The sequence below is a fragment of the Peromyscus maniculatus genome, chromosome 17 (genome assembly GCF_049852395.1).
Source record: "Peromyscus maniculatus bairdii isolate BWxNUB_F1_BW_parent chromosome 17, HU_Pman_BW_mat_3.1, whole genome shotgun sequence".
In the NCBI taxonomy this organism is placed as follows: Eukaryota; Metazoa; Chordata; class Mammalia; order Rodentia; family Cricetidae; genus Peromyscus; species Peromyscus maniculatus.
In genome coordinates this window covers 4,357,395-4,385,329 of record NC_134868.1, presented here as the reverse complement: position 1 = coordinate 4,385,329, position 27,935 = coordinate 4,357,395, and the positions used below count along the sequence as shown (strand labels likewise).

At 49.8% G+C, this 27,935-nt stretch overlaps 1 protein-coding gene across 3 annotated transcripts; it reads right to left on the bottom strand.

Annotated features, from left to right (window-relative positions):
• Window positions 1-5,283: 5,283 nt before the first annotated feature.
• On the bottom strand, window positions 5,284-25,656 carry LOC102910393 (cytochrome P450 4F3). 3 transcript variants are annotated; one of them, XM_006989878.4, is made up of 13 exons: window positions 25,464-25,655; window positions 24,894-25,092; window positions 20,406-20,550; window positions 18,692-18,745; window positions 18,449-18,576; window positions 15,123-15,244; window positions 12,341-12,611; window positions 9,523-9,589; window positions 9,185-9,314; window positions 6,673-6,806; window positions 6,520-6,584; window positions 5,846-5,928; window positions 5,284-5,520 (listed from the first exon to the last, which is right to left on the bottom strand). In XM_006989878.4, the coding sequence occupies exons 2-13, from the start codon at window positions 25,089-25,091 to the stop codon at window positions 5,349-5,351; spliced, it is 1,569 nt and encodes a 522-aa protein (XP_006989940.1). In that variant the 5' UTR covers window position 25,092; window positions 25,464-25,655; the 3' UTR covers window positions 5,284-5,348. The 3 variants fall into 3 exon arrangements, 2 of the variants coding, with proteins under 2 accessions (XP_006989940.1, XP_042118651.1); XR_013045266.1 differs by lacking the exon at window positions 6,520-6,584 and having other exon boundaries at window positions 5,383-5,520; window positions 25,464-25,654; XM_042262717.2 differs by lacking the exon at window positions 5,284-5,520 and having other exon boundaries at window positions 5,862-5,928; window positions 6,418-6,584; window positions 25,464-25,656.
• Window positions 25,657-27,935: the final 2,279 nt, after the last annotated feature.

Here is a 27,935-nt window from a genome sequence, read left to right as displayed (position 1 = left end):
GGCTCAGTTGATAGAGCTTATAGCTTGGTTGGTAGAGTGCTCACCTAGCATGCAGAAAGTTCTGGGTTCAATTCCCAGCCCTTCATAAACAGGGCTTGGTGAAGCACACTTGTCATCCCAGCCCTGGGGAGGTAGACAGAGATCAGGACTTCAAGGTCATCCTGGGCTGTAAACCTGGGATGTATGAGAGCCTGTCTCCAAGAGCTAGAAGGACAATATGCCAGGAGCTGAGAACAACAAATGCAAAGGCCTGGAGCAAGGTGAGAATGAGTCCATCAGAAGCAGGGATGAAGCAGGTGTGAGGAGACAGTCCACTCAGTCATGAGATGCTAGAACCCAGCACCCATAGGAAACAAGCTGGGTGTGGTGGCACCCACCTGTTCTGCCCAGATTAGGACCCCCAAAGAAACCACTGTAGACCAAAGATGTCCAGAATGCAATAGCAAGGTTTACTTCTCGGCGCAATACAAGCTAGCAGGGAGCCCTTGTCCGCAGCACCCAGGTAATCGAGGCACGGAGAAGAGTTCCTCTTTCTTGGGGAGGTTAGCTTTTGAAGGCAAAAAACACAAAATTCTTCAGAGAGGAGGGGGTTAGTAGGGGTCTATCCTTGATTGGTCCAGTTTTCCCAAGCCTGGACTTTATCTTATTTTAGTTTGTCTGTTTGCTATGTCAGGAGTTTTACGGCCCATCTTTGAAGTCTGGTCATGTTATCTCGGGGGAGGGGGTGTCTCATGGTTAGTCACCACCAGACGGCCTGCCTTGTACTTTTAAAACCCAACTTCACCCTGTCTGGGAATGGGGAACTGACTCAGTTCTGGTTATTTTAAGATATCCCTTCCCTCAGCTCTCCGGGTCTTAGGGGGAACTGGGGTGGGGATCTCTCAATCCCAGCACTGGCCAGAAGACAAACAGATCTCTGGGGTCACTTAATATAGAACTTTGGGCCACAGCTTGTGTCTCAGGAAGCCAGGCTCAGTCACCTGTCCTCCATAAGCCAATTAGAAAAGTCAAATTAAGAGTGAAAAAGCTACATAGAGAAACCCTGTCTCGAAAAACCAAAAAATAAAAATAAAAAATAAAAATAAAAAGAGTGAAAAACGGAAAAAGGAGATTTGGTCAATGTGGCCACTTCGGGAAGAGCAAAGAGACCCAGCAACTCCCCCAAACCCACCTTTAGGGTCGTGGAGTAAGTTAAACTGTGAGGCATTTCTGTGCGCATCTGAGCTGTCCTGGGCAAGATGAGGTTCCACCTACCAGTGCCCTAGATTACCTTTGGAAGGTTGGACATCTCTCCAGGAGGAGAAAAGCGCGGCCCCTCTGGCTGGCCCAGGCTGGCCTTCTACCAGCTTGAGACTCCTGGGGAAAATGCAGTTTCTTGGGGACCATTTTTAATAGTCGTAACCAAAGAGTCTCTTCAGAATATATTCATTTCTGCCTTGCTGATCACAGGCTGGCTGGGAAGCCTGTCATATTGGTAAGGTCCAGGTTCAGGGAGAAAATATATCTTAAAAAACAGGGAGCTGGAGAAGCGGCTCAATGGCTTCAAGCACTACTCTCCCAGAAGACCGGAATCTGTTTCCCAGCATCCACTGCTGCTCATAACCATCCCTAACTCCAGCTCAAGGGAATCTGACGCCCTCTTCTGGCCTCTGTAGGCACTGCACACATGTGGGCATAGACTCACGAGCGCGCGTGCGCACACTCGGGAACTTATACATACAGAGGAGGAGGGAAAAGGAGCATAGGGGAAAAAGGAGGAGGAGGAGGAGGAGGACGAGGAGGAGGAGGAGGAGGAGGAGGAGGAGGAGGAGGAGGAGGAGGAGGAGGAGGAGGAGGAGGAGGAGGAGGAGGAGGAGGAGGAGGAGGAGGAGGAGGAGGAGGAGGAGGAGGAGGAGGAGACCCCTGCCACCAGCAGCAGAACCAAGGCAGCCAAGTGGAAAGAGCCAAGGGGACAGGCTAAAGAGGAGGTGACGCCGGCCAGGCCTCAGCAATGCCAAGCCCCTCGAAAGTGAGACACAGACAGGGAACCAGGCCAGCATCTCCGCTGAGGGGTCTCTCAAGAGCTCTTCCAGATACACCCACTACTCTAAGGAAAAAACTGCTGCTGGGACCCAGTGAGATGGCTCTTAAGGGTAGGCGGCAAGCCCAGCAGCCGATGGCCAACAGAAAACAAACTCAACGGCATCTTTAGAGGTTCCTGGTCTTATAATGTCATACAGGATTTTTTTTTACTTGTATTTTACTTTGTTTTTAATTATTTCTGTTTGTTACCCTACAGGTTTTGCATGTGTGTGATGGCTTCTGGCTTTGTATTTTTATGGGATTCCTGAGTCTATATATCTGCTCTTGTGCCTTCTCTTGGGCTCTTTTCCTTCTGATTGTTTTGTCCTATTCTGATGTGTTCATTTCTGTTTCTCATATTATATTACATTTTATTTTATTATTATCCCTTGGAAGACATTTGTTTTCTAAGGAGAGACAGAAGGAGAGTGGATCTTGATGGAAGAGGAGGTGGGGAGGAACTGGGAGGAGTAGAGGGAGGGGAAACTGTAATCAGAATATATTGTGTGAACAGAAATCTATTTCATAAAAGAAAATATCTATAATACATTGTTATGAGATGTAAGCAAACTATAATTTTGGGGATGGCTCTCATAAATATTATTATTATTAATATACTATCTTCTTATTTTGTGAAATTTTAGCAACAGGCTTTTTGTTATTCTAATTTCTATATGACATATACTAAATTATAATACCTTGGGCTGGAGAGATGGCTCATCGGTTAAGAGCACTGGCTGTTCTTCCATAGGTTCTGAGTTCAATTCCCAGCAACCACATGGTGACTCACAACCATCTGTAATGAGATCTGATGCCCTCTTCTGGTCTGTAGGCATACATGCAGACAGAACACCGTATACATAATAAATAAATAAATATTTTTAAAAAATTATAATATTTATTATGTATTTATAATACATAAATATATGAAAATGAATATATAGAATTTTTATATACAAAATGCCAAAAAATTGAATGGCCATCCCCAAATGAAATAAAATGAATAATGAGCATATGAAAAAAAATAATAATAGCAATAAATTGATTTACAGCCTGTGTCCTTTATGCAGAGCCACCAAGGTAGGGGGAGCTGATTCAGCAAACGCAAACACTAGATCACCTGCTTTTGAGTTTAAAGCAATGAAATAAAGGTGCCGAGAGACAGGCTTCGGATGCCCCCCTGGGGCTTCCCAAGACAGGAGATAACGGCAGCCCTGTTTGTTGAGCACTTGTTATGGACCAGGCACAACGCCAAGTCCCTTATGCTCCCACCTCCGGTGGTGGTGTGTCCTCCGGTTGCTTGAAGAACAGAGAGAGTGGCTAACCTGCCCCCGTCACACAGCTGAGCTTTCACCAGCACCCAGCATCCTCCAGGTCACTGGCTCTTCAGAGGTGATGTTTTTCTTTCCAGTGGTCTAGTTTTAAATTTCAGGAGTCAAACGGAATGGCCCTGAACCCCTCCATTCTACCCCAAGATGCTCCCAGGTGTTCTGAAGACAGAGAATCCTGGAGCTCAGAGGGGGAGGAGAGGGCACACCTCCTGACATTTGTGATGGTCCTGGGCACACAGTGAGGGCTAAGCCTGTCTCTCTTGGCCAGCACATAGCATTAGGGGATCCATGGAGGAAACAGGGAGGTCTCTGAAAGCAGAAGGAATAGCAGGAGCTGGAAGAGAGCCAGGAGTCCTGCTGGGCTGCCGGCTCTCCTTTGCACTCTGGACCAGTCCCTTGTGAACTTTCCTCTCTAACGCAGAGGCTTGGCCACGCCCTTTCTTTGGTTACACGTCCAGTTGCTATAATGAAACACCCTCAAAGGGTAAGGGAGTGGGGTGCTTTGGATGAGAATGGCCCCTAGGCTCGTGTGCTTGGTCCCTTGTTGGTGGACATGTTTGGGAAGGGTTAGTGTGGCTGTGATGGCTATTTGGGGTTTTCAACTTGACTACATCTGGAATCGACTAAACCCAAGCTGTTTGGTACACATCTAAGGGATTTTACTTGATTGGATCATTTGAGGTGGGAAGGGCCACCTTTAATCTGGGCCTCACCTTCTGGTGGCAGCCCATATAAAGGACATGGAGGAAGGAAGCTCTTGCTCGTCACCCGCTTGCTCTCCCTCTTGCTGGTAAATTCATTCCTTCACTGGCATCACACCAGTGGTTCTCAGCCTTCCTAAGGCTGCAGCCCCTCATTACAGTTCCTCATGGTGTGGTGACCACCAGCCCTAAAATGACTTTCATTGCTACTTCGTAGCTATCATTTTGCTACTGTTATGAATCTATGAATCATAATGTAAATATCCGTGTTTTCCCATGGCCTTAGGCAACCCCTTGACCCCCAGAGGGGTCACCACCCATAGGTTGAGAACTGCTGTGTTAGAGCCTACTTCTTCAAGATTCCAGCATATACGAAAAACCAGCTGAGACATCCCGCCTCATAAACCAAGCGACTATTGGACCCCTGGACTTCCCATTGGTAGACAGTCATTGTTGGAACAGTCAGGCCACAGCCTGTGAGCCACTCTGATAAATCTCATTTTATATGTATTCGGTCTGTAAGTTATGTTTCTCTGAAGAATCCTGACTAATTCAGTGGCCTTGTTGGAGGAGGTGTGTCACCGAGTGGGGCGGGAGACACTCGGACGGACTTAAGAGGTTCGCTCTCTCTACCTCGTGCTTGTGGATGAGATATAAGCTCTCCAGCACCGTGCCTGCCTGCTGCCACCATGCGAGTCATGGATTCACCCTCTGGAACTGTAAGCTCTCAAAAAAGTCTGTGGGTGTTTTGCCTACGCTGCACGCTTGCTTGGTGCCTGTGGAGGCAGATGAGGACTTGGGACCCCCTGGAACTGCAGTCACAGACGGTTGTGAGCCTCCATGTGGATGCTGGGAGCCGAACCCGAGTCCTTGACCTTAACCTGTCAGTCTAGCTTTTTCCTTTTTATTCAACACAGAACCCAAACTCGGTAATGGCGCCACCTACAGTTACGACGGATCGTTCCACCTCAGTTGACTTAATCCAGGGAACCCCTCACAGGTGTGCCCAGAGCCTTGCCTCCTGGGTAACAATCAATATTAATCTTCCTGTCCCTTAAATCCGACCTGTCCCTCTCTACTTCTCAAACACCTTCCATGGCTGCCTGTGGCTCACCGGAGGCGCGCCACCTGGACTCTAGAGGCTCTCTGCTGATGTTTGGTGAAGCTCAGACACGGGCGACCAAGACTTTTATTGTTGGGAATGTGCGGGGGGGGGGGGGGGGTAGAGAGTTGGGGTTCCAGGCCAGGTGTGGGGTCACTGCGTGCTCAGCGGCTCCACCCGCAGCCACAGGCCGCCCTCTGCACGCAGGATCAGCTCCGGCTGCCGGCGCGGCTCCTCGCTGTCTGGCAGGACGCGGAAGCGCAGCAGCGTCAGCGCCAGCGCCACCTTCATCTCGCTCATGGCAAAAGTCTGCCCGATGCAGTTCCTGCGGGAGGTCAGGGTGGGGACTCTGACTGTGTCCTAGACCCCACCCGGGACCGACACAGCACTAGAACCTGGCCACGGGCTAAGATATGTGGGACCACGCCTGGGCGTCAGTATCCTCGGAGCCTGGTCCAGACCAGCAGCCAAACGCTAGGGAGGGACTCTGAGCACAGAGAGGGGATCTTCCCCTTCCCCTCCCTGCTTCCCCAAACCTTTGCTCAATTCCTGTGCAGAGAGGCAGGTGGGAGATGCTAACGCCTCCCCCACCCAACTCCCCCTGCCCCCACTGCCAGCCCCAGACCCCGCCCCCTCACTCCCGACCTCACCTGGGCCCTGCGGAGAAGGGAATAAAAGCCAGGGATGGCCTGCCCTCGGCGTTGTCTGCGTCAAATCGGAAGGGGTTGTAGACCTGCAGGAACGCAGAGCCACGGTGGGTGACTACCATCTGCCAGCACAGCCAGGAACGGAGAGTCCTCCGTGTGCGGTGGAAGGTAAGAATTGATTTCTCTGCCTCCTGGGCTGGTGGACTGCTCGCCTAGAGTTAGGGGTGCGGCCAGGAGCAGCTGGAAGCCCTGGATCCCATTCCCAGCACCAGCATAAATCCGAATGGGTGCAAATCTGTCATCTCAGCACCCCAGAGGTGGAGGTGGAGGATCAATGGTTCAGGGTCAATTTTGGCTGTATAGGGATTTCCAGGCTAGCCTGGGATACCTGAGACCCCGCTTTATAAAACCTATGATTGGGGCTGGGGAGGTAGCTGAGTTGGTTGGGGAGGTAGCACTTGTCCTACCAGGCACATCCCTGGATCCCATCCCCAGCACCACATAAGCCAGGCATGGTGCTGCCCGCCTGTCATCCCAACACTCAGGAGGTGGAAGCAGGTGGATCGTAAGCTTACAGTTATGCTTGGCTACAGCGTGAGGTCAAGGCCAGATTGAGCTGCGCGCGCCTTCACCTCTAGAACCCCAGCCCACAACACGGGAGAATTAAGGGACAGCACCTCCGGGTCAGGCCACACAGCGGGATTGTGATGTGTCCCGAAAATACTTATTCTGCAGATGACACCTGCGGGGGAAGTGAAGCGGTGGAGACAAAGTGTTGCACGCTGGGCCCGCTGTCTGCCCAGGACCCTTCTCCTCCTCCCTGTGGGCACCTTTGGGGATGACCCGGCCGTCTGGGAGCACAGTGTCCTGAGAGCAGCAACGGGAGATAGCCATGACCGGGGGGTGCAGCCGCAGACTCTCCTTGATGCACATGGTGAGGAAGGGCAGCTGCGCCAGGTCGTCCCTGGGAAAACCCCAACCGACAGTTACCCAGGTCAAAAATGAGAGCACCGCAGCGCCCCTGTGGCCCAGCGGAACCTTTCTCCCTCTGGCAAAATAATCTTGAGGTGGATGAAGTGCTTGAGCGCTGTACAAGCACTAGAAGGCTCAGTGAGGAAAAGCACTTGCCGACAAGTCTGAAGACCTGAGTTCGGTCCCCAAGAGCGACATAAATTAGCTAATGTAATTTTTGAAAATGAAAACAGAAACAAAATTTCAACAGTGGAAAGGCTGAGACAGGAGGGTTATGAGTTCCAGACCAGCCTATGGCACACAGTGACACTCTGTCTCAAAATACTTTATCAATTAACAGTTGGTTAGCTTACTGATTAGTTAGTTTAATTGTGTTTATTAGCAATTAACTTTTGATTATTCAAAAGGTTTTTAAATCAGAGAATTAGGAAAGTGCCAAAGAAAGTTTAGCCTGGTAGCTTTAGGATCTTCTTCTGAGAGAACTCAATGTCTAAATGCCAATGGTTTAAAAAGTCAACAAATGGGCTGAGAGATGGCTCAGTGGTTACCAGGACCTGAGTTCAGTTTTCAGCACTGACATCAGGCAGCTCACAACTGCCCCATAACTCCAACTCCAGAGACTTGACACACTCTTCCTACCTCTGCAGGCACTGTATTCACATACACCTTCCCACCTACACACATACACCACACACATACCATATAATCTTAAAAATAAAAATAATTTTTAAATGAACAAGTTTGAATAAAAATTATTGTCTCTGGAAAAAAGAGAAAAACCAAAGTACAAAATAGTAAAAAGTTAAAAAAAAAATTGTCTAAAATGCTTTTGCTTTCCTTCATCACTGTACTAGAGATACTAGCAAATGTAATTAACCAAGAAAAAAAAAAAAGGAAGGAAAGAATGTAACTTGCTGTAGAAGGGTAAATGTGTCATTTTAGCAGAGAGAGGTGCTGGGGGGGGGGTTGTTTGGGTTTTGGTTTGTTTGAGGTTTAGTTTTGGTTTTGTGGACTTAGGATCCATCTTAGCATGTGCTAGGCAAGTGTTCTCCCACCAAGCCCCACCCACAGCCCCAGACAGGGATTTTATGCTTAGAAAACACAGCAGAATCCACTGGGGAACTTGAACAACTTGTGCAGAGCCAACAATGTGGCTGAAACCTTTGATCTGTGTTCTTTTGGTGTGAGCAGCTAACTGCTCAAAATCTGAACTCTGTGGCACATCACTCAGCCCCCTGGCCCAGCGCCATACATATTCTCTTCCTACAGGCTGCCTGGTTGCTAGCTTTTTGTTTGCTTGTTTGTTTATGTATCCCCCCAAGGATGCCTTTTTTGTTTGTTTATATTTTTAAGGTTTTTTTTTTTTTTTTTTTTTTTTTTTTAAGATTTATTTATTTATCATGTATACAGTGTTCTGTCTGCATGTGTCCTTGCAGGCCAGAAGAGGGCACCAGATCTCATTACAGATGGTTGTGAGCCACCATGTGGTTGCTGGGAGTTGAACTCAGGACCCCTGGAAGAGCAGTCAGTGCTCTTAACCTCTGAGCCATCTCTCCAGGCCTATTTTTAAGGGTTTTAAAGTGTGTGTGTGTGTGTGTGTGTGTGTGTGTGTGTGTGTGTGTGTGTGTGTGTGTGTGTACATTTGCATTACAGGTGCCCAAGGAGTCTGGCAACATTGGATCCTCTGGAGCTAGGGTTACTTGCAATTATGAGCAGTCCAGCATGGGTCCTGGGAATGGACCTGGGGTCCTTTGCATTTCTCCAGCCCTGTTGTGTGTTTTGAGGTAGACAAGGTCTTGTTATGCTACCCAAATTTATCTCCAACTCCTGACTCAAGGGATCCTCTTGCCTCAGCTTCCCAAGTAGGTGGGACTAAATGTGTGCCCCCGACACCCAGCGCACCTGATGTTTCAAAGGAACTTCAATAACTAAGCTAAAGTTTTTCTGGATGACTAAAGGATTGTACAGTTAGGTCAATCTGACAGGGGAGGACCTTGGAAGATACCTACAAGGACCTTTGCAATACAGAGCTGATGTGCCTATCTTCTGCTCAAACCCTCTCCTGGCCCCATAGATGCCCTTGGGTTAAAATCAAAGTCACTAACATTACCTGCCCAGTCTATGCTGGTGGCATCTTAGCCCCAACACACACACACACACACACACACACACACACACACACACACACACACACCTTCTTCCTGTCCCACTTTCTCATTTCCCTTCCTCCCCCTTCACCTCCATCTTTCAAAGCCTCTCTCCCCGATCTAAATGCAGACCTCCTTGTCCCTCCTTCCCTCTCCCATCTTTATTTTCTCGTGAGAAGAGCCAAGGAGAGGGACTCAGAAGCACACCAGCACCTGCACTCACCATTCCATCTCCTCAGGCTCACGGCCCCTCAGGAGATCCCGCACCTCCTGCCGGCAGCGATCCTGGTATTCCGGGTGCCTTGCCAGGTTGTACAGGATCCAGGAGAGCCCACTGGCCGTGGTGTCGTGGCCTGAGGGGCAGACAGGCAGCCTGGGTCTCTCGGCTGCTTCAGCATCACCAAGTGGACACCATGCAGGTGGCTCAGTCCCCAGGAAGTGTAATTGCCAAGGAAGGACAGAGAAGGGGAAGGGATAGAGGGATCCAGGTTCCGCCTACCAGGTCACCAGGATGCTTAGACAGACACCTCCCCTCTCTGCAGCAGTTCACGGAACACTCACCTCCAAACATGAAGGTGTCGGCCTCTGCTCGGATGTCCTCATCAGACAGTGCCTTTCCGTGTTCGTCCTGAAGACAAGGCAAGACACCAATGGCACCAGTTCTGAGTATTCCTGTGTCCAACTGAGACAGTCTCTGAAGAGCCCTGGTCCATGTGGACACCCTCCCAACCACACCCCTGCACCTGTGTTAATCACCATTCTCAGAGTCCTCACGCCAGTGGTGTCATTCCTGGCGGCTGGCCTCTGTCCTAACCCTGGAGGAACCCGCAACCCGTCGGTGTTCTTTTTTTTTTTTTTTTTTTTTTTTTTTGGTTTTTCGAGACAGGGTTTCTCTGTGTAGCTTTGCGCCTTTCCTGGAACTCACTTTGTAGCCCAGGCTGGCCTCAAACTCACAGAGATCCGCCTGCCTCTGCCTCCCAAGTGCTGGGATTAAAGGGGTGCGCCACCACCGCCCGGCTCCCATCAGTGTTTTTTATCCCTGTACTACAAGTATCTGGAGAAGTGAGTGGCAACCTAGAATAGGAGGTGAATGTGGACTGCCTTTGAAGTCAGCAGAACTTTAATCCAAAGAGTGTGCTTCTGTGTGTATCTAGGAACAGGCCAGTGAGAGGGCTCCATGGATAAAGGCCCTTGCCACAGCCTGATGACAATGAGTTTAATCCCAGGATCTACCCAGAAGGAGAAAATGAATTCCCTGGAGTTGTCCTCTGGCCCTATGTGTACTGTGGCACAGGTACCCATGCCCATACACACACACAATAAACAAACAGTGTGATTTTAGAATGCGTTAAAACAGACACCCAAGAATCTTATCTCCCGGGAGATATTTGGCTGGCCTGCCTGTAGATGTCACTAAAGAGACCTAGTTCACACTTCAGAGTTCCCGCTCTCCCTCCCTTCTTCTCACTCCCATCTCCATCCCTCACTCCCTCCCTCTTCGCAGGGAAGAAGATACAATGTGACAGGCCGCGCTGTCCTACATAAGCCTCAAGCCTTATAGCATTCAAACCTTGCTGCTTGAAAATGAGAGCTGGGATCCAGGGCTGGGAAAATGGCTCAGTCGGTAAAGTCACTCAAGCAGGAGGACCTGAGTTCAGATCCCCGGCACCCACGCAAAAGCCAGACATGGTGGCACCTGCCTCTGACCCTAGCACTGGACAGGTCAGATAAGTGGGTTCCCGGAGCTCTAGCCAGTACAGCCGATCTGTGAGCGACACATAGATTCATGTGATAAAAATATGTTTGAGAAATTTATTATATGTTCCTATTTTCAATCATTTTATCATGAAATGTCTGTCTTTCATGTCTAAATAAACTTAGAGGGAAAAAGCTTTAAAGGAAAGAGTGAACAACTGTGAACACAGACACCCTACACACACACACACACACACACACACACACACACACACACTACATATACGAATCTAGACAGGCAGAATGTGATGCTCCAACTTAATGTGCAGCCTGAAAAAAAATGTGAATTGAATCTAGATTTTAAAAATGTCTCAAAAGACTGGTGAGATGTCTCAGCGGGTACAGGCACTTGCCACCAGGCCTGAAGACAGGAGTTTGATGCCAGGGATGCCGCACAGTGGAAGGAGATAACCAATTCCTACAAGTTATTCTGTGACCTGTGAGCACACCCCCCCATCAATCAATCAATAAAAAAATGTAATCAAAAAGCAAGGTGAAGCTGGAGAGATGGCTCAGTGGTTAAGAGCACTGGCTGCTCTTACGGAGAACCTGGGTTTAATTCCCAGCACCCACATAGTGTCTCACAACTGTAACTCCAGTTCCGGGAGATCTAAAGCCATCTTCTCACTTCCTTGGGCACCAGGCACATATGCAGTGCACATACATATGTGCAGACAACACATTCACACACAAAAAATATAAATAAACCTAAAACCATTTTTAAAATGAAGCAAGGCCGAGCAGTGGTGGTGCATGCCTTTAATCCCAGCACTCAGGAGGCAGAGGCAGGCAGATCTCTGAGTTCGAGGCCAGCCTGGGCTACCAAGTGGGTTCCAGGAAAGGCGCAAAGCTACACAGAGAAACCCTGTCTCGGAAAAAAAAAAAAAAGGAAAAAAATAATAAAATGAAGCAAGATGAAGAGTGATTAAGGAAGACACTCAGTGCCAGCTCTGTCCTCTGCATGATCATGCACACATGAGCACAGACCCTCCTACACCACAAGGGAACACAAGTGTTTTTTGTTTTGTTTTGTTTTTTTGATGTTCCATACACAGGTAAAGTATTGCATTGGCCACTAAGAGGACCTGGGAGCTGGGAGCTTTGCCATTGTCCTAGCGCTTTATTGTGGAATGGACTGTTCTGCCCCTGGGCACCAGGCTGCTGAGCATAGCCATAGGAAGATGTGCCTGCTGCTCAAAGACACTAACTTCTAAAACTCAAAGGTCCCCAGCCAGGCCCATGTAAGTCCAGGGGCCTGGGGTGATGAGTAGGATCTGGGCCTGATAAATGGGGATGGGGAGAGTTGGCATGGCCCGTATTCAGGGTCTCCTTCCCACCCTCTGTACAGGTTATGTGCAAACATTCAGACCCATAGTTGGAAAGTCAAGAACAGCCTCCCAGTGCTCAGAGCCCCTCCCTGGTCTGAGCTGGCTCAAAGGATGCAGATACCCATGCAGGGTTCTAGACACCTTAGCTGGCCTGGTGGTGAAGGGCTCATGGCCAGGTTCCAGTGATGAGTGGAGCCTGCATGGGGTCCAGGACACAGGAAGGGCAGAGCATTCTCACTCTGTGACGTCACTTTGTCATGCCAGGCCCGGCCCTCCACTCCCCTTAAGGAACACACCTTACTCAGCAGCAGCACGTCAATGAAGTCCAAAGTCTTGGCCTTGGCCTTGGCCTTGAGGACATCATCATCGACCTGATCGGGGAGGGTGCTGCGCCGCTCCTGGATGACGGCATCAGTGAAGTCATGCACTAGGCGGCAGGCCTTCCGGAAGCGCATCCCGTCCCGGGTGAGGTGATAGAACAGGTCCACGTGCAGATGCAGCTTCTGGTGCCTTCTGGCCACCAGAGCACTAAGTTCCAAGATGGCAGCGATGTACTCACTAGGCTTCCTGAAGGGTGTAGGCATAGAGGAGGTGATACTTTAGCATACATGAACCCCGAGAAGCATCTCAGCAGCCAGCAGCTGCTGCCCATGAGGATGGAGAAGCTAGAAGCACTTGTTTATTCTTGATGCCATCCTGGACTTTGTTCAGTAGCCATGGCAACTAGAGGAGAACAAAACAGTGGTGCCCAGGTCTATGGTGATAAGAACAGACCACCTTCAACTCCAACTATGTCTCTCTGTCTGTCCCCTACCACCTGCCACAAGTGATGTAGAAAGTGGGACTCCTCTTGTATAATATTAGAGGGACCAGCCTTAATATCACACATCCCAGGGGCTCAGGAGAGAAACTACTAACGGCGAGGACTATTTTCGGGAAATAGAATCTCAGCACACTGAGCTCTTCAGTTCATTCACTTTAATTCCTCTGGCATAACATCCTTTATACACAGCTTCAGTTCTGTTCTCGTGCCTAGCTCCTTTCTTGCCTGATTTCTCTCTATATTTATCTATTGCTCCCTCTAAGTTCTATCTTAATTCTCTCATCTTAATTCTGCCTCATCTAGGTCCTTTTCATCTTGTTCTTACCCAGCTAGTACTTCCCCATCTGACTCTTCCTCATCTTCCATCTCATCCACACGTTCTCTCTGGTCAAAATCCTCCTTATCCCTCTCCGTTCTCCATCTCTAAGTTCTCCACATTCCTCCTAAGTCTCCCAGGCATCCAGTTATAAACCCAAGCAGTAGCAATCCCCTGGTGGAGCAAGGTCACCAGGCTTGAATGCTATAGGGTCATAAAGGCAGGTAAGAATTTTCCTCAGGCAGTGACCACCAGGCTTTCTTTTACAACCTGAAAGGAGTGGTAAGGAGGAGGTCAACCGAGTGCTAATGATCTTTAGTCTATCAAGAAGGGGATCTGTGTGCTCAGTCCACATTCCTAGAAGTGGTTAGGTAAGACGTTAGGGGTCTATTAGTAAGATTATATAAGAAAGGAGGGTTTCACCCTAAATTGCAAAAGAAATAAAGCTATCCATCTGACCTAGGAGACAGGTGTAGTTTTGTTCAGCCTTGGATGTTTGATGGGCATTTTAGATAAATACACTGTTAGGAGTTCATGGAAGCACACAAGAAAATCATTTTAGGAACCATCATATATATACATACATACATATATTTACATATATATAAGCTAAATATATATAAGCTTATATATGCATATATATATATATATATATATATATATATATATATATATATAAGCTAAAATATCACCAAGACTTCTTGAGCCATGGCTTGACCTTTGGAGAAGTCCTTGACTTTTCCAAGTAGTAGCTTTTGTGATAGTAGCTGAATTCCATTACGTTTTCCTGAGGCTTGCAGCAGACTCCATGTACATCCATGAGGTCTCCATCCTCATGAGGTGAGTCTCTGTGATAGTGCAGCTGTTTTGGGGTTCCCTGTGCCCCTGAAAGTAACCCCTCCACTGTGCTTTGTAAGTAAGCCCAGTAAACCAGTGTACAGAAAGTTCCTAGAAGGAATCCCAGTTGGCCTTGACCCTTCGGCAAGGCTGCTTCACTGATTAGAATTTCAGTAACTGTGGAGAGTTGGAATGGTTCAGGTGCAGAGTCTAATCACAACTTGTCTTGGACTGTCTTTAGCCCCCATAATAGTCACCATTCCTTGCCCGTCTCTGACCTAACATCCTTGTGACTAAAAAGCAAAACCTTTTTGGATGTAGTAGCTTAAAACCATAGTTTCCATCAACCAAAAAAAAAAAAAAAAAGCTAAGTGTATCATCAGGTGATGCCTGAGCCCCACAGGGACATTACCTCGCTCGCATTAGCCCACCTACCTGATGGGTCTGTCACAGTCTCCCTACCTGGGGTGAGAAGATGTTTGTTTACATCTCCTCAGAAAACGGTGTCACACAACATGCCTGCGGAGTCCCAGGAACTACAGCCCTAGGTGGGGACTGACAAGCCCCTCCGCCACCCTCCGCCACCCCTCTCTTTACTGTGAAAAGTCCCCTCTTCTCCATGCTCCAACTTTGAGGTACGGCCTCATCCCAGGAGGCAGCTGATCACTGACTGAAGCCTCTTGGGTTTCACTGATTGAAACCCTGGGCTCAAAAAATCCTTTTTTCTCTTGACGTTGATTGTCTCAGACACTTCGTCACAGTGGGAGAAATCTGACTATTGCAAACTCAAACTCCTTCAGGGGTTTCCTCGAAATCTCATAACGCAGTTCACATCCCTTGGCCTAGCTTTTCAGGGTCCTTAGAACTGAGCCACCAGCTCCCCTGACACCCTCATCTTCCTCACGGCGGGGTGCAAGCCTGCATCTCCAGGCCACCATCAGAACAATTGCACCTCCTGGAAGGACCACTCACTCTCTCCCCTCCCAGGTCCTCCAATGCTAGGTCTGAGCCACCTCCTCCAGGAAGGCCGTTCTGCTCCCTCTGGCCGGTCCCCCCTCCCTGGGTCTAGGGGCCATGTTCCCAGGCCAGGACAGGGACTCACTCCTGACAGTTGCTGTTGAAGCTGAAGACACACTTCTGCAGACTGTCCAGCGTCATGAGGCTGATGTGTTCAAACATGTCCAGGCGGGCGCTTCCCTTGGAGGCTAGGCGCTGCCACTTGGCCTGGCCAGAGAGGGGGACAGGAATGGGCTGGGCCTTGGCACTTTGAGCCGCTTCCCAACCCCAGTCACCAAAAAGGACCCCCCCCCCCGAAGCAGCCCCTGATTTGACCTGATTTGCTGTGTGCCATACTAAGAGAGAACCGGTACCCCACCATCCACAGATCGCTCCTTTAACTGGGCGGACTTGAACAAGCTCCCTGATATGTCAGGCCTTCAGGGTCGCCCTTACTGGGCAGCACGACCCTCCTCTTCGCACGCTTGTGAAAGCAAAAGCAGACAGCGGATAATTACAGAATCGGCATGTGAGATGTGGATATATCCCCAGTTTCTGGTCATGTGGCTCAGTCAGGAAAGTGCTTGCCACTCTAGCTTAAGGATCTGAGTTCAATTCCTAGAACCCATGTTAAAAAAAAAAAAAAAAAAAAAAAAAAAAAAAAAAAAAAAAAAAAAAAAAAAGGTGGTCGCAGTGGCGTGCATCTGCAATCCTAGCCCCAGAGACGTGGAGACAGGAGGGTCGCTGGGGCTCAACAGCTAGCCGGCTTGGCCAAAGTGGTGAGCTCCAGGCAATGAAAGACCCTGGGTCAAAAAAGCAAGGTGGGTGGCAACTAAGGAAGGGTACCCAAGGTTGACCTCTGACCTACACACACGCGCGCGCGCGCGCGCGCGCGCGCACACACACACACACACACACACGTTGGCAGCAGTGCATCCCAGTCCAGGATCAGCACATGACTACCTATCCAACGGGTTTCCTCAGGGCAAGTCACCCATGGAAATGGACTCTCACTTGGCAAGGACCAGTGGTCCACAGGACAGCATAGGAATTTGCAAAACTCATGCAGCTTGCAGGCTCTTTTCTCTCTCATTATATTGGTGATTCTTTGGGTGGTTTTTAGTTTTACTTTGTCAGTCACACATGCAACAGCTGTAATTTTCCCTGGAAATTCTGCTCTTTTTCAACTATTTCCCAAGATTCAGCAGGGGGTTAATGCTTCTTAAATCTTTTATCTGGAATTGCTAATTACAACTCCCAATCCTGGGGACTTTTCTGACTCAATGGAGACAGTTAGGTACATATGAGAACACAACACTTGGAACATTAACCATGTCTCACAGTTCGGGAAAGGAGAGCAGAGCATGCGTACACAGACTAGGGAGAAAGCCTCGGGAATACACATGGTGCCAACTGTTGACAGTAAGTTCCCTGGACACCAAGCATAGAATCATTGGTAGGATCTGGTGTGCTCTAAGAGGGAAAAATACACTGGAAAATGTGGGATGGATGGACCTATCCTTCCCATACATAGGAGCTTATATTGGTGGAAGAAGTATGGCACAGCGGCATGGGACAAGGGTGCTTTTTCAAGGTCTGCCTTTTACAGAGAGATTGAGACATGGGACCCTCTTGTAGTAGAGGGAACTGTATAAAAATACATCTTGAAAGGATTGTCTGTGTTTGAATATTGTTTCCCTTACAGCATTGCACCCAGGTCTATTACTTTCTAACTTTGTAACCACAAGTAGCTGCCAGCTGACGTAAGTGCTGTGAGAGCAGGATGTGTCTGACTCGAAATTCAGTTAAGGCTGCAAAATGCTGAACTCTGTGTATAGAATAAAGCTATGTAGGGGGTGGGAAGGTGTATTTGGGGAAGCATAAAGGGGAACAATGGGGGCTTTCATAATGATCACTATGTATTCCTTAAATTATGATGCATTTCTTCAAATTAAAAAATGGGAACTGATCATAAAGCTGGGCATGTAACCATGGTAAGATAAACTCTAAGTATAAATAAAGATGGCCTGAGCTATTTGTGGCCACTTGAGTGCAATCCACTTGGTGGTGAGAAGTTTTCTTTGCACCAGCGCCCCTTCCCTGCCTCAGGACCTGAACCTGAGCCGAGGCTGGACCCCGGCACACACAGGTGTACATGCACATATACACAGGTGTACACACACACACACACACACACACACACACACACACACACACTGTCCCTGTTCATGAGAATCCTTTCTAGGAACATCAATAATTCACTGTCCTATTGTTTCTCACCCGGGCCATTTCTCAGATGTCTCTGCAAAGGGCAGCTCAGAGGGCAGCAGTGACCCCAGGCTTCCTCGTTTCCTATCACAGAAGATCCCAGCCTGGCACGACCATCATGCCTTTAATTCCAGCATGCAAGAGGAAGAGGCAGGACCCCCAGTACAGCTGGCTAGAGAGACTAGCTGTATCCATGAGCTCAGGGTTTGATTGAGAGACCCTGCCTTGATGAGTCAGGCTGAGAGAGATGGATGAAGATTTCCAACATCAAGCTTGGGCCTTCATATGCACACACATGTGAATATACAAACCCTCTGTGATGATTAATGTTGATTGCCAACCTCACAAGATCTGGAGTTACCTAGGAGACAAGCTTCCGGGCATTCTTGTGAGGGATTATCTGTGTTAGGTTACCCTCTGTGCGTGCCTGGAAGGGGTTATCTGATGTGTTGGCTAGTTTTGACTGTCCACTTGACCCAGTTAGAATCACCTGGGAAGAGAGTCACTCCATGAGGTGTTTTCTAGACCAGGTTAGCCTGTGGACATGTGTCTGGGGGATTATCTCGACTGTTAATTGTTTCAGGAAAACCCATCCCACTGTGAGTGGCACCATCCCCTAGACAGAGGTTCCTGGACTGAACAGAGAGGAGAAAACTGGCTGTGGGTGAGCAGGGATCCTTGCGTTTCTTCTCTCTGCTCTTGACCATGGCCATGACACTGTCAGCGATTGGACTTGAGCCAAACAAACTTTTTCTCCCCTCGGTCTTTTTTTTTTTTTTTTGGGGGGGGGGGGTCTGGGAATTCTATCACAGCAGCAGAAGAGAAACTAGAAAGCTGAGGTTAACTGAAGGGCAATGGTCCGTCCTAAAAGCAGGTAGGCCAGCGGCGTCCTTGGCTGTACAAAAAGGAGAAAGTGAGCTGAGCGCCAGCACTCATCCGTCTTTGCTTCCTGACTGCGAATGCAATGGGATTAGCCGCCGCATGCCTCTGCCACTGTGACTCCCCCAAATGATGGAGCATGAAGCAAAGCGACTTCCTCCCTTAAGTTGCTTCTGTCTGGGTATTTTATCACCGCCTCCATCTGAGCAGGGACTGGAGACCAGACCTGTCTACAGCCCTTTGTCCCCCAGGCTCCAGCTGGGGACCTGGGTTCCAGGGACTCACATGCATGATGTTGGTGCTGGCGTTGAAAATCTTCACATATGGCTTCAGGATGTTGAAATGGAAGGCGGGTGTCAGCATGCGCCGGTGGCGGCTCCACTTGTCACCAGCGCTCATCAAGAGGCTATCTCCTAAAAAAGCAGCAAGGCAGCAGGCAAAGAGAGCTCCCCCGGCCCCCCGGCCCCCCGGCCCCCTGGCTCCCCGGCCCCTGAGGGTGTTCCCAGCCCCTCACCTGTTGGTACTCACCCAGCCAGGGCTTCAGAAAACTGTAGAAGACTGTGTCCTTGGGAGCAACTGAAGCTGGTGTGAACAAGGACCATCAGGAGCCATGGCGGGAGGGAGGGGCCCTTAGCCTGGGATCTGCACACTCCCCTCCAAGTCCACATGGTAGGGTTGGGGGCAGGGGCAGAGGGTGCAGGGAGGACTCAGCCTGACATGACACACATACTTCAGCACACCTTCACACAGCTACTACATGGCTGAACATGTTCCCCTGCCAAGCACAGCATCACATTCTGCAGACCTTTATAGAGACCCACTGCTCCTATCTGCTCCAGCATGTGCTGACATCGCCTGGCATAGTCATGTGACACACACAGACACACATAGGCTAACGTGACTGAAGTACACGTGACCTGCCCTGACTGTGACACAGATGGTCAAGCACACCTCAGCACGTCCCACTGACAGGCCCCGGATGAGATTTGAAAGTCCATTTCTGGGCCAGGCATGAGGGAGCACGCCTTTAGTTCCAGCGTTCTGGAGAGAGAGGGGCAGGTGGAACTCTGTGAGTTCCAGGCCAGCCTCGTCTGCATAGTGAATTCCAGGCTAGCCAGAGCTACACAATGAAAATACAATAAAATATAATGTTTAGGGAAATAGAGTTTTAGAGGGGAAAAGTTCATTTTGGGAGCAGCAAGATGGCCCAGTAGGCAAAGGTGCTTGCCACTCAGCCTGATGACCTGAGTTCGATTCCTGGGACGAAGAGAAATGACTTCCCAAGTTGTTCTCTGACCTCCAACCTTGCTCTGTAGTACACACACATGCACACATAAATAAATGTAAAAATAACACTAAAGTTAACTTCCCTGATGTAACCTACACAGGCATCAACATTACTCAGATTTTTCTCAAAAGTTCTATCTCTGGGCTGGAGAGATGGCTCAGAGGTTAAGAGTACAGGCTGCTCTTCCAGAGGTCCTGAGTTCAATTCCCAGCAACCACATGGTGGCTCACAACCATCTATAATGAGATCTGATGCCCTCTTCTGGCATGTGGGCATACATGCAGACAGAACACTGTATACTTAATAAATAAATAAATAAATAAATTTAAAAACAAAACTGCTTTAAAAAAAAAGTTCTGTCTCAATTCTATCTCTGAAAGCCCCTGGTCCCAGACTTCAGACACTCCAAGCAAGACATAGACACAGTCAGGAGAAAAAGACAGTTTCTAACAACACCTCAGAGGAGAGCCAGTCAGAAGCCAACATGTCCCAATTGTCTGTGGCCCCAGAGAAAACCATTGTCATATAAACCCGGGTGGGAACCAGGCGCAGCCAGAGAACAGCACACACCAGAAAGATAGAAGCCTGCCAGGCGTTGGTGGCGCACACCTTTAATCCCAGCACTTGGGAGGCAGAGGCAGGTGAATCTCTGTGAGTTCAAGGCCAGCCTGGTCTACAAAGCAAGTTCCAGGAAAGGCACAAAGCTACACAGAGAAACCCTGTCTCGAAAAACCAAAAAGAAAAAAAAAAAAAAAAAAGAAAGAAAGAAAGATAGATAGAAGCATCTGAAAGATACCACATGGAATGCTCTAGACAGGAGCCAAATGACCACAGGTAAGTCAGGTGAGTCCAAATGAGACAAGGGCAGGGGCATTTCTACCACGGCCCTTCCTGGCCACACTGAGGTCACCTGAGACTCATGAGTGTGCAAGCTGGGACCAGCATGGTGTCTACCTGGAGCCAAGAGCACAGGCTTGATGAAGGCAGGGTGGAATATGCGGATGACGGGTTGCCATGGCCCCACCCACCAGCAGCACACATCCCTGAAGGTCCGCACCAGGCTCTGGACGTACAGGAGCCCTTCCTCCGAGCTCTGGATCTATAGAAGAAAAGGACCCACCTGGTGTTTGCTTCTCTGGGTTGCCAGAGATAACAAGTAGGGTAGGGAGCCACGGGGAGTCCCGGGGATTCCATCCAGGACTTCATCCACACTGCTGAGCCTTGCCCCGGTCCCCCATCATGAGTCTTGGGACAGAAGATGTATCCTCACTTCGGATCCTAAACACTGTATTTTATTTTATTTTATTTTATTTTATTTTATTTTATTTTATTTTGCCTTGTGTGCATGCTTGTGTGTGTGCACATGTGTGCACATGATCATGTGTGTGTGAGTATGGAGGCCAGAGGTCAACCTCAGGTATCATCTAATTTGTTTTATTTTTTTTTTAATTTTTTGTTACTTTCTATTTATTTGTGGGACATCAAGTCCTATGGTGTACATTGTAGCGGTCAGAGGATAACTTGCAGGAGTTGGTTCTCTCCTTCCACCGTGTGGATCCCTGGAATTGAACTCAGATCGCCAGGCTTGGCAGCAATCACCTTTACCTGATGCGTCATCTCACCAGCCCCAACTTTGTTTTCTTGAGACAGAATCTCTCACTGGCCTGAGACTCACCAACTGGGCTAGGCTGGTGAGCCCGTGAGCTCCGGGGACCCAGCTGTCTGCACCTCCCCAGTGCTGGGGTCACGCTTGTGCACCAAGCACCTCACTGACTGCGCCATCCCCCCAGCACCCTGAATACCAGATTATCCCGGGTTCTCCTCCATCCTGTCTTCCAGATGGAAACAGTTGTATACCTCACCGTTTTCCACATAGCAAGCAGCATGGCTGAGACCTGAGCCTGGGACTGTGGATCCCCAGAGTCACAGAGACTTAGTGCAGACTTGGCCTTGTGAAGGCTGTTTATGGGAACTCCAGAGGGCAGTGAGCGACTTGGACCTGAATCTCTAAGACTCATCAGTACAGGCGTGCCTGCGGGGCGTCATCTTGATTGTTAATTGATGTAGAAGGACTCAGTCTTTGGGGTGCATCACTATTTCATGGCCTGATCCTGTTCTAGTTTTAATGTTACTGTGATAAAAAAAAAAAAAAAAAAAAAAAAAAAAAAAAAAAAAAAAAAAAAACACCCTGACCAAAGGCAACTCTGACTTATACTTCCAGGTCACAGTCCACCAATGAGGGAAGTCGAGGCAGGAACTCAAGCAGGAACCTGGAGGCAGGAACTATGGAGGAACACTGCCCGCTGGCTCACTCTGGTTTCCTCACCAGCTTGTATTTATCTGTCTTTCTTAGCCTGCTTGGGTCCACCTGTGTAGGGATGGTGCCGCCCTCAGTGGTCTGGGCTCTTCTGCATCAATTAACAGTCAGAAAATACCACCACAGACATCAGACATGTCTTCTGTTCCCCTGAGGCTCTTGAGCTCTGCTTTTCTTTCTGGAGCAAATGCTGTGGGATGGTCTGTATGTCAAATTGCTCTGACTGGTCAATAAATAAAACACTGATTGGCCAGTGGCCAGGCAGGAAGTATGGGCGGGACTAACAGAGAGGAGAACTGAGAGAACAGGAAGGCGGAAAGAGTCACTGCCAGCCGCCACCATGACAAGCACCATGTGAAGATGCGGGTAAGCCACAAGCCACGTGGCAAGGTATAGATTTATGGAAATGGATTAATTTAAGCTGTAAGAACAGTTAGCAAGAAGCCTGCCACGGCCATACAGTTTGTAAGCAATATAAGTCTCTGTGTTTACTTGGTTGGGTCTGAGCGGCTGTGGGACTGGCGGGTGACAGACATTTGTCCTGACTGTGGGCCAGGCAGGAAAACTCTAGTTACAGCAAATGTTTCAATTTGGAAGGAATGTTGCAATTTGGAGGAAAATTCCATAGAACAGGTGGCCTCTACTCCAACTACCAGCAGTGTTTTTTCCCATCTAAAGACTTATGGACACAGTCATTACCTCATGGGCACAGTCATTACCTCATGGACACAGTCATTACCTCATGAGCACAGTCATTACCTCATGGACACAGTCATTACCTCATGGGCACAGTCATTACCTCATGAGCACAGTCATTACCTCATGGACACAGTCATTACCTCATGGGCACAGCCATTACCTCATAGGTACAGTCATTACCTCATGGACACAGTCATTACCTCATGGACACAGTCATTACCTCATGGACACAGTCATTACCTCATGGACACAGTCATTACCTCATGGACACAATCATTACCTCATGGACACAGTCATTACCTCATGGACACAATCATTACCTCATGGACACAGTCATTACCTCATGGACACAGTCGTTACCTCATGAGCACAGTCATTACCTCATGAGCACAGTCATTACCTCATGGACTCAGTCGTTACCTCATGGACACAGTCAATACCTCATAAGTTCAGTCATTACTGTCTGAATTCTCACCGGATTCTGGGCTTTTGAGTTCCTCCAGACCCACCCACTAATCTCTGTGTTAGTTATTTTTATGAGCCTGTGAGCAGAGCCCCTGAAAGAACAGGCGACAGGAGGAAGGCCTTTCCTTGCTCGAGGTTTCAGAGTGTTTAGTCCATGGCTGCTCGGGCCACCCACTCAATGTTTCACCTCATGGCGACAGGAGCCTATGGTAGGGGAGTTCTTCACCTCACATGGACAGGGAGCAAAAAGAGATAAGAAAGGACAGAGGACAAGAAACCCCCAAGAAGCTGTCCCTAATGATCTATGTCTTCCAACTCCACCCTGCCTCCTGAAGCTTCCAGAACCTTCAGACGAGTGTCGTCAGCTGGGCACTTGGGCATCCAGCAAGCATATGTTGTGTAACAATTTTCTCTAACATTCCCTCTGGGGAGCTGGGGTTGGGGGTGCTCAGGGGACTCCAAAGGGGTCTGAAAGTGGAAACACACAAGACGTCAAAGCCTCATCCTGGACGAGCAGAAGTTAGTCCTCGTTTCCTCAAGCCTCTCAACACCACGATGTCCACCTTGGCTTTGGAATGTGGATTTTCTCACCCTGGGAGCAGTCCCAGCATCAGAAGCCACCACAAGGGGGAACTCACACGGGGAGACGGTGGGTGGAAGTGTGGTCTCAGGACTTGTCCCCAAGGTATCCCATGTCCCTCCGTGGTCGAGGTGGCCCATTTTTATGTGGCACTTTCCCCTCCAGGCCTAACAGGATGTCATTTTCGGCATTTCCTGGTAGTCATGGCAACCATGGCAGAACACTGGAGTAGTAGCCAGGCCAATGGTAATGGTGATGGAGTTAGTAGACTCCAGGGGAGACCCTTTTCTGGTACTCCAGCTATGACTCTCTCCTCCAGCAGCAAGTGATCTTAGGATACGCTAGGGTGTACCAGAAAAGGAGGGTTTTTAAGACTCTACGGTGCAGCTTCTATGAAGTTGTCACCCAGGGTGGTTGGGATCTTACAATGACAGAGCTGTTTGGGGGGTCACCCATGATCCTATAAGTAACCACTCTCCTCTGTGAAAACACCCGATAAACCCATTGTTCTCACAGAGCTGGGCGCTGGTGGGCTTGCTGCTCGGGCGCCTCCTCGGGGTAAACACTTGTTCACATCTACTCGGGAAAAGTTAGCTTGCCACCCACGTAGCCTCTGGTTCCTCCTGCGAGGAAGCCTTGACAGACCCCCCAAGGGAGCAGGGGTGTCCCCTAGGTCTCCATCAGGGTGGCAGCTCTCACCTGTCACCTGCGGACACCAGGCCCTGGCAGAACAGCCTGTGTGTGGTCCAGCTGCACCCCTGCACCCCTGGCAACCATGCCACTTACAAGGAAAAACAAATGCCACCAAATCACCCAGAGGGAAAAACAGATCTAAGTCAACGTTCAAGGTGTCGCATGAAGGATGGGTGCTGGGAAGGCGTCCGAAAGGGGAAGCGAGCGGCCAGCTCATATCTAGATTGAGCAACAGGGCTCGTTGGTACATCTCAGTTGAGAAGCCAGACATAAGCGGAAGAGGCTGAAGGAAGTGGGCAATCAGACCCCAGAGCTCCCCTGACCCAGCTACGCCCCTGGGTGTGCCTCGGTGGGTTGCAGCTCATTTCTGTGACCAGTGGGAGACCAGAGATGAAAAGATATAATAGAGGCAGAGGACTGGCCCTGATCTCCCCTCACGAGGCTTCCAGCCCAGCACAGACAGCCCGAGAACACCAAGGTCCTCAGTCTGTGGAGCCCATGCTGGGAGCCCTGCAGCATGGCCGTCTGTGTGGAACTCAGCTGGAGATGGATGCAGAGAAACCTGTTCCGGGTGGGAAAGGCTCAGAACCTTTTCTTTGGAGCGATGTCATTCAGCCCATCCCCGTCCCCATTCCAGGCTCCTCGCGATTCCTTCCACCCTGAAATCCCACCACCCTGCCACACTCACCAGGCCCAGGTGACCCAAGAGCCAGTTTCGTTTGGGGGGCTGAGGGAAACAGCGAAGGCGGTGGGAGATTTCGTAGACAGCGTAAGCCTGGCTCAGGAGGTAAGCCAGGAGGCAGGAGGCCCCCGCCAGGGGTAGGAACAGCCACAGGGAAGCTGTTGCAGGCCCCAGGCCCAGCCAGGACAGGCTCAGCTGTAGCATCCTGCAGGGCAAATGGACACAAGGTGAGATCCCGGGGCATGGGAAAGGGACAGGGGTGTCCAGGGACAGTGGGCGGGAGCAGGGGATTAAAGAGTGGGGATAAGGCCTGGGAAGGTGGGGAGACCCAGGGCAATGCAGGGGGGGAGACAAGAAGGAGGAGAAGAGGAAGAAGAATAGACGGAGGAGGAAGAAATGAAGGAAGAGAAGATGGAGAAAGAAAGAGACTGATTTGAGTCCTAGTCATATACCGGGGGCCAGGGACAATGAGCGAGAAATCAACACCTGATGCCGATTTCCTGTCCTGCCCCAGCCTAGGACAGCCCCTCCCCACCCCAGCTGGGACCCCTCATACCCCCGGCCCTAGGCTGGTACCTTCTCTCAGGATCTCTCTGTTCCCCAAGTCCTTCTCCCACCTTTGCTGGCTCCTGACCAGGGCTGGCTAGAGGAGTCTGGGCTGGGCCAGCCCATGCCTTGCAGGCCCTGCTGCCTCCTTCTGTCTGGGTAGGTGGCCCACATTGGGGCGGAGCCAGCCTGGAGCAGAGGAGAACCAATCAGGACCCCACACTCAGGGTCACACAGATGAGTCCTCAGGACTTCACACCTCTCGTGTGGGGGCTTTAGAGGAAGCAGTGGGCAGATCAACAGAGATAGAGCCCCAAAGAAAGGGTGTGAGGAAACAGGCTGGCCACCACCGTGGGGCCGTGAACTAGGACTCTGCTCTGTGTAAGAGTGTGAGGAAAGTCCTCCCGCCGTGCCTAGGGTCCTCATCCTGCCTCCTGTGCCCAGGCTAGTCTACACACTAGTCTACATAAACTGTCTGCTTTCTTCAGGTGCCCAGCAAGGCCTATTTCCCTCCACACTCTAAGCAGTCTGCTCTAGCGTCCTGAGTATCAACGGGAAAGCAAGGGGAGGCTCAGAGAGGGCAAGCATCTAACCCAAGTCGCACAGCTCAGAAATAATAAATAAATAAATAAAATCTCAGGCTTGTCAGAACCTAAAGCCCAAAGCTTTTCCCTCTCCAGAGCTGTTTTACCCTATGGAGCACAGTGCACTGTCAATGTAGGGACATTTATAGTGCTGGGATCACATGGCCACACAGCAGAAGCATCCTGAGGCCCTTCGATGGCCCCCTGCTTCTCCTCCCTTCCCAGGATGCTCTGTCCACAGATTGCCTCCTTCTCTCCTGGCCCTCCTGAAATATGGTCCAGAGGGAGTCTGGAAGGATGGGCTCCAGCGCAGCTGCTAAGAAAGGCAAGGGGGAGATAGCTTCCTCTACATCCCCAGTACTGCCTCCAGCCCAGTCAGCCGGAGGTCAGGTGGCTATAGCCCTCAGCAGAGTCACAGTGCCATATGCCTGTCATCCAAGCCCTTGAGAGGCTAAGAAAGGAATGTAGTTCAAGGCCAACTTGGGCTACAGCGAGAGCCTGTACTGTATTTCAGCTTTCCTATGGCCTCCTCCGGTACCCACACGTACACACACATAACCTACACAGAGACACAAACACACAATTTAAAATAAAACCTTGCCTGGCATGGCGGCTCATGTCTTAGTCACGGTTCTATTGCTGTGAAGAGACACCATGACCAAGGCAACTCTTATAAAAGAATGCATTTTAACTGGGGCTGGGGGCTGGCTGACAGTTTCAGAGGTTAGTCCATGATCATCATGGCAGGGGCTGGGGGTGGGGGGAGGGCATGGTGGCAGGCATGGCACTGGAGCAGTAGCTGAGAGATTTAAATCCTGCAGGCGGCAGGCAGAGAGAGAGAGAGAGAGAGAGACAGAAAGAGAGAGAGAGAGAGAGAGAGAGAGAGAGGGAGGGAGGGAGGGAGGGAGGGAGGGAGGGAGGGAGGCTGGGCCTGGCTTTTGAAACCCCAAAGCCCACCTCCAGTGACACACTAACCATTATAATCTTTCCAGATGGTGACACTCCCTGGTGATTAAGCTTTCAAACGTATGAGCCTATGGGGGCCATTCTTATTTAAACCACCACACAGCCCACCACTTTAATCCCAGCACTCTGGAGGGAGTGGCAGGCAGATCTTGTGAGTTCAAAGCTAGCCTGATCTACATAGTGAGTTCTAGGTGAGCCAGGGAGAGATGGTGAGACTCTGTCTCAAAAATAAGTGAATGAATAAAATATTTTAAAGGCAACAACAACAAGAAATAAAATCAAATAAATGAAGAAGTCTGGCTGGGAAGATAGATCAGTCAGCAAACTAGTTGCCTGGCAATTGTGAGGAGTTAGTTTGGATCCCCAGGACCCACATGTAAAAAGCCATGTACAGTGGCACACATCTGTAATCCCAGCCATTACATCGCCAGGTGGGAGGTGAAGATGGACAGATGTTGAGGAGCTCAGTGGCCAACTAGCCTGACCTATATATGGAAGTTCCAAAGACTCAAACAAAAGTTGGAAGTCACATGAGGGTATGTCCTCTGGTCTCCACGGGAACAATGTATGTGCCTTCACCCACGCACAGAGGAATGGTCCTCTGCAGAAGCTGCCAGCGCTCTTAACCACAGAGCCATTGCTCCAGCCCAGGAGGTGACTTTGCAACAGGGACAAAGGAAGTCTCCAAGGACAGGTGTGGAGGGGCACTGAGCGGCCCAAGTGGGTCCTCGGGTCTTTGACAGGTGCTGAGGTCACCAGTGTGGAGGATCATGAAGACTTCAGGAAGACCAGGTTGGGAAGCCAGGTGTGGCTCCACGCTGAAGCCTTGAGCAGTGTGGCTGTGACTGAGGGCCCCTTTAGGCAATGTCCATCAGGTTCCAGGGCCCAGTGGCAGGAGGGGATTAGGAAGGCGGACGTGGAGCCTGTCCTTATGCTAAGTCCTCTGCTTGGG

Excerpts from the sequence above, each read along its gene's own strand:
- LOC102910393 (XM_006989878.4), bottom strand. The coding sequence starts at position 25,091 with ATGCTACAGCTGAGCCTGTCCTGGCTGGGCCTGGGGCCTGCAACAGCT. Across the intron at positions 12,612-15,122 it reads TTCAACAGCAACTGTCAGGA|GAAGCCTAGTGAGTACATCG; the intron begins GTGAGTCCCTGT and ends TACACCCTTCAG. Across the intron at positions 5,929-6,519 it reads CTGTGTGGCCTGACCCGGAG|GTCTACAACCCCTTCCGATT; the intron begins GTGCTGTCCCTT and ends GCGTTCCTGCAG.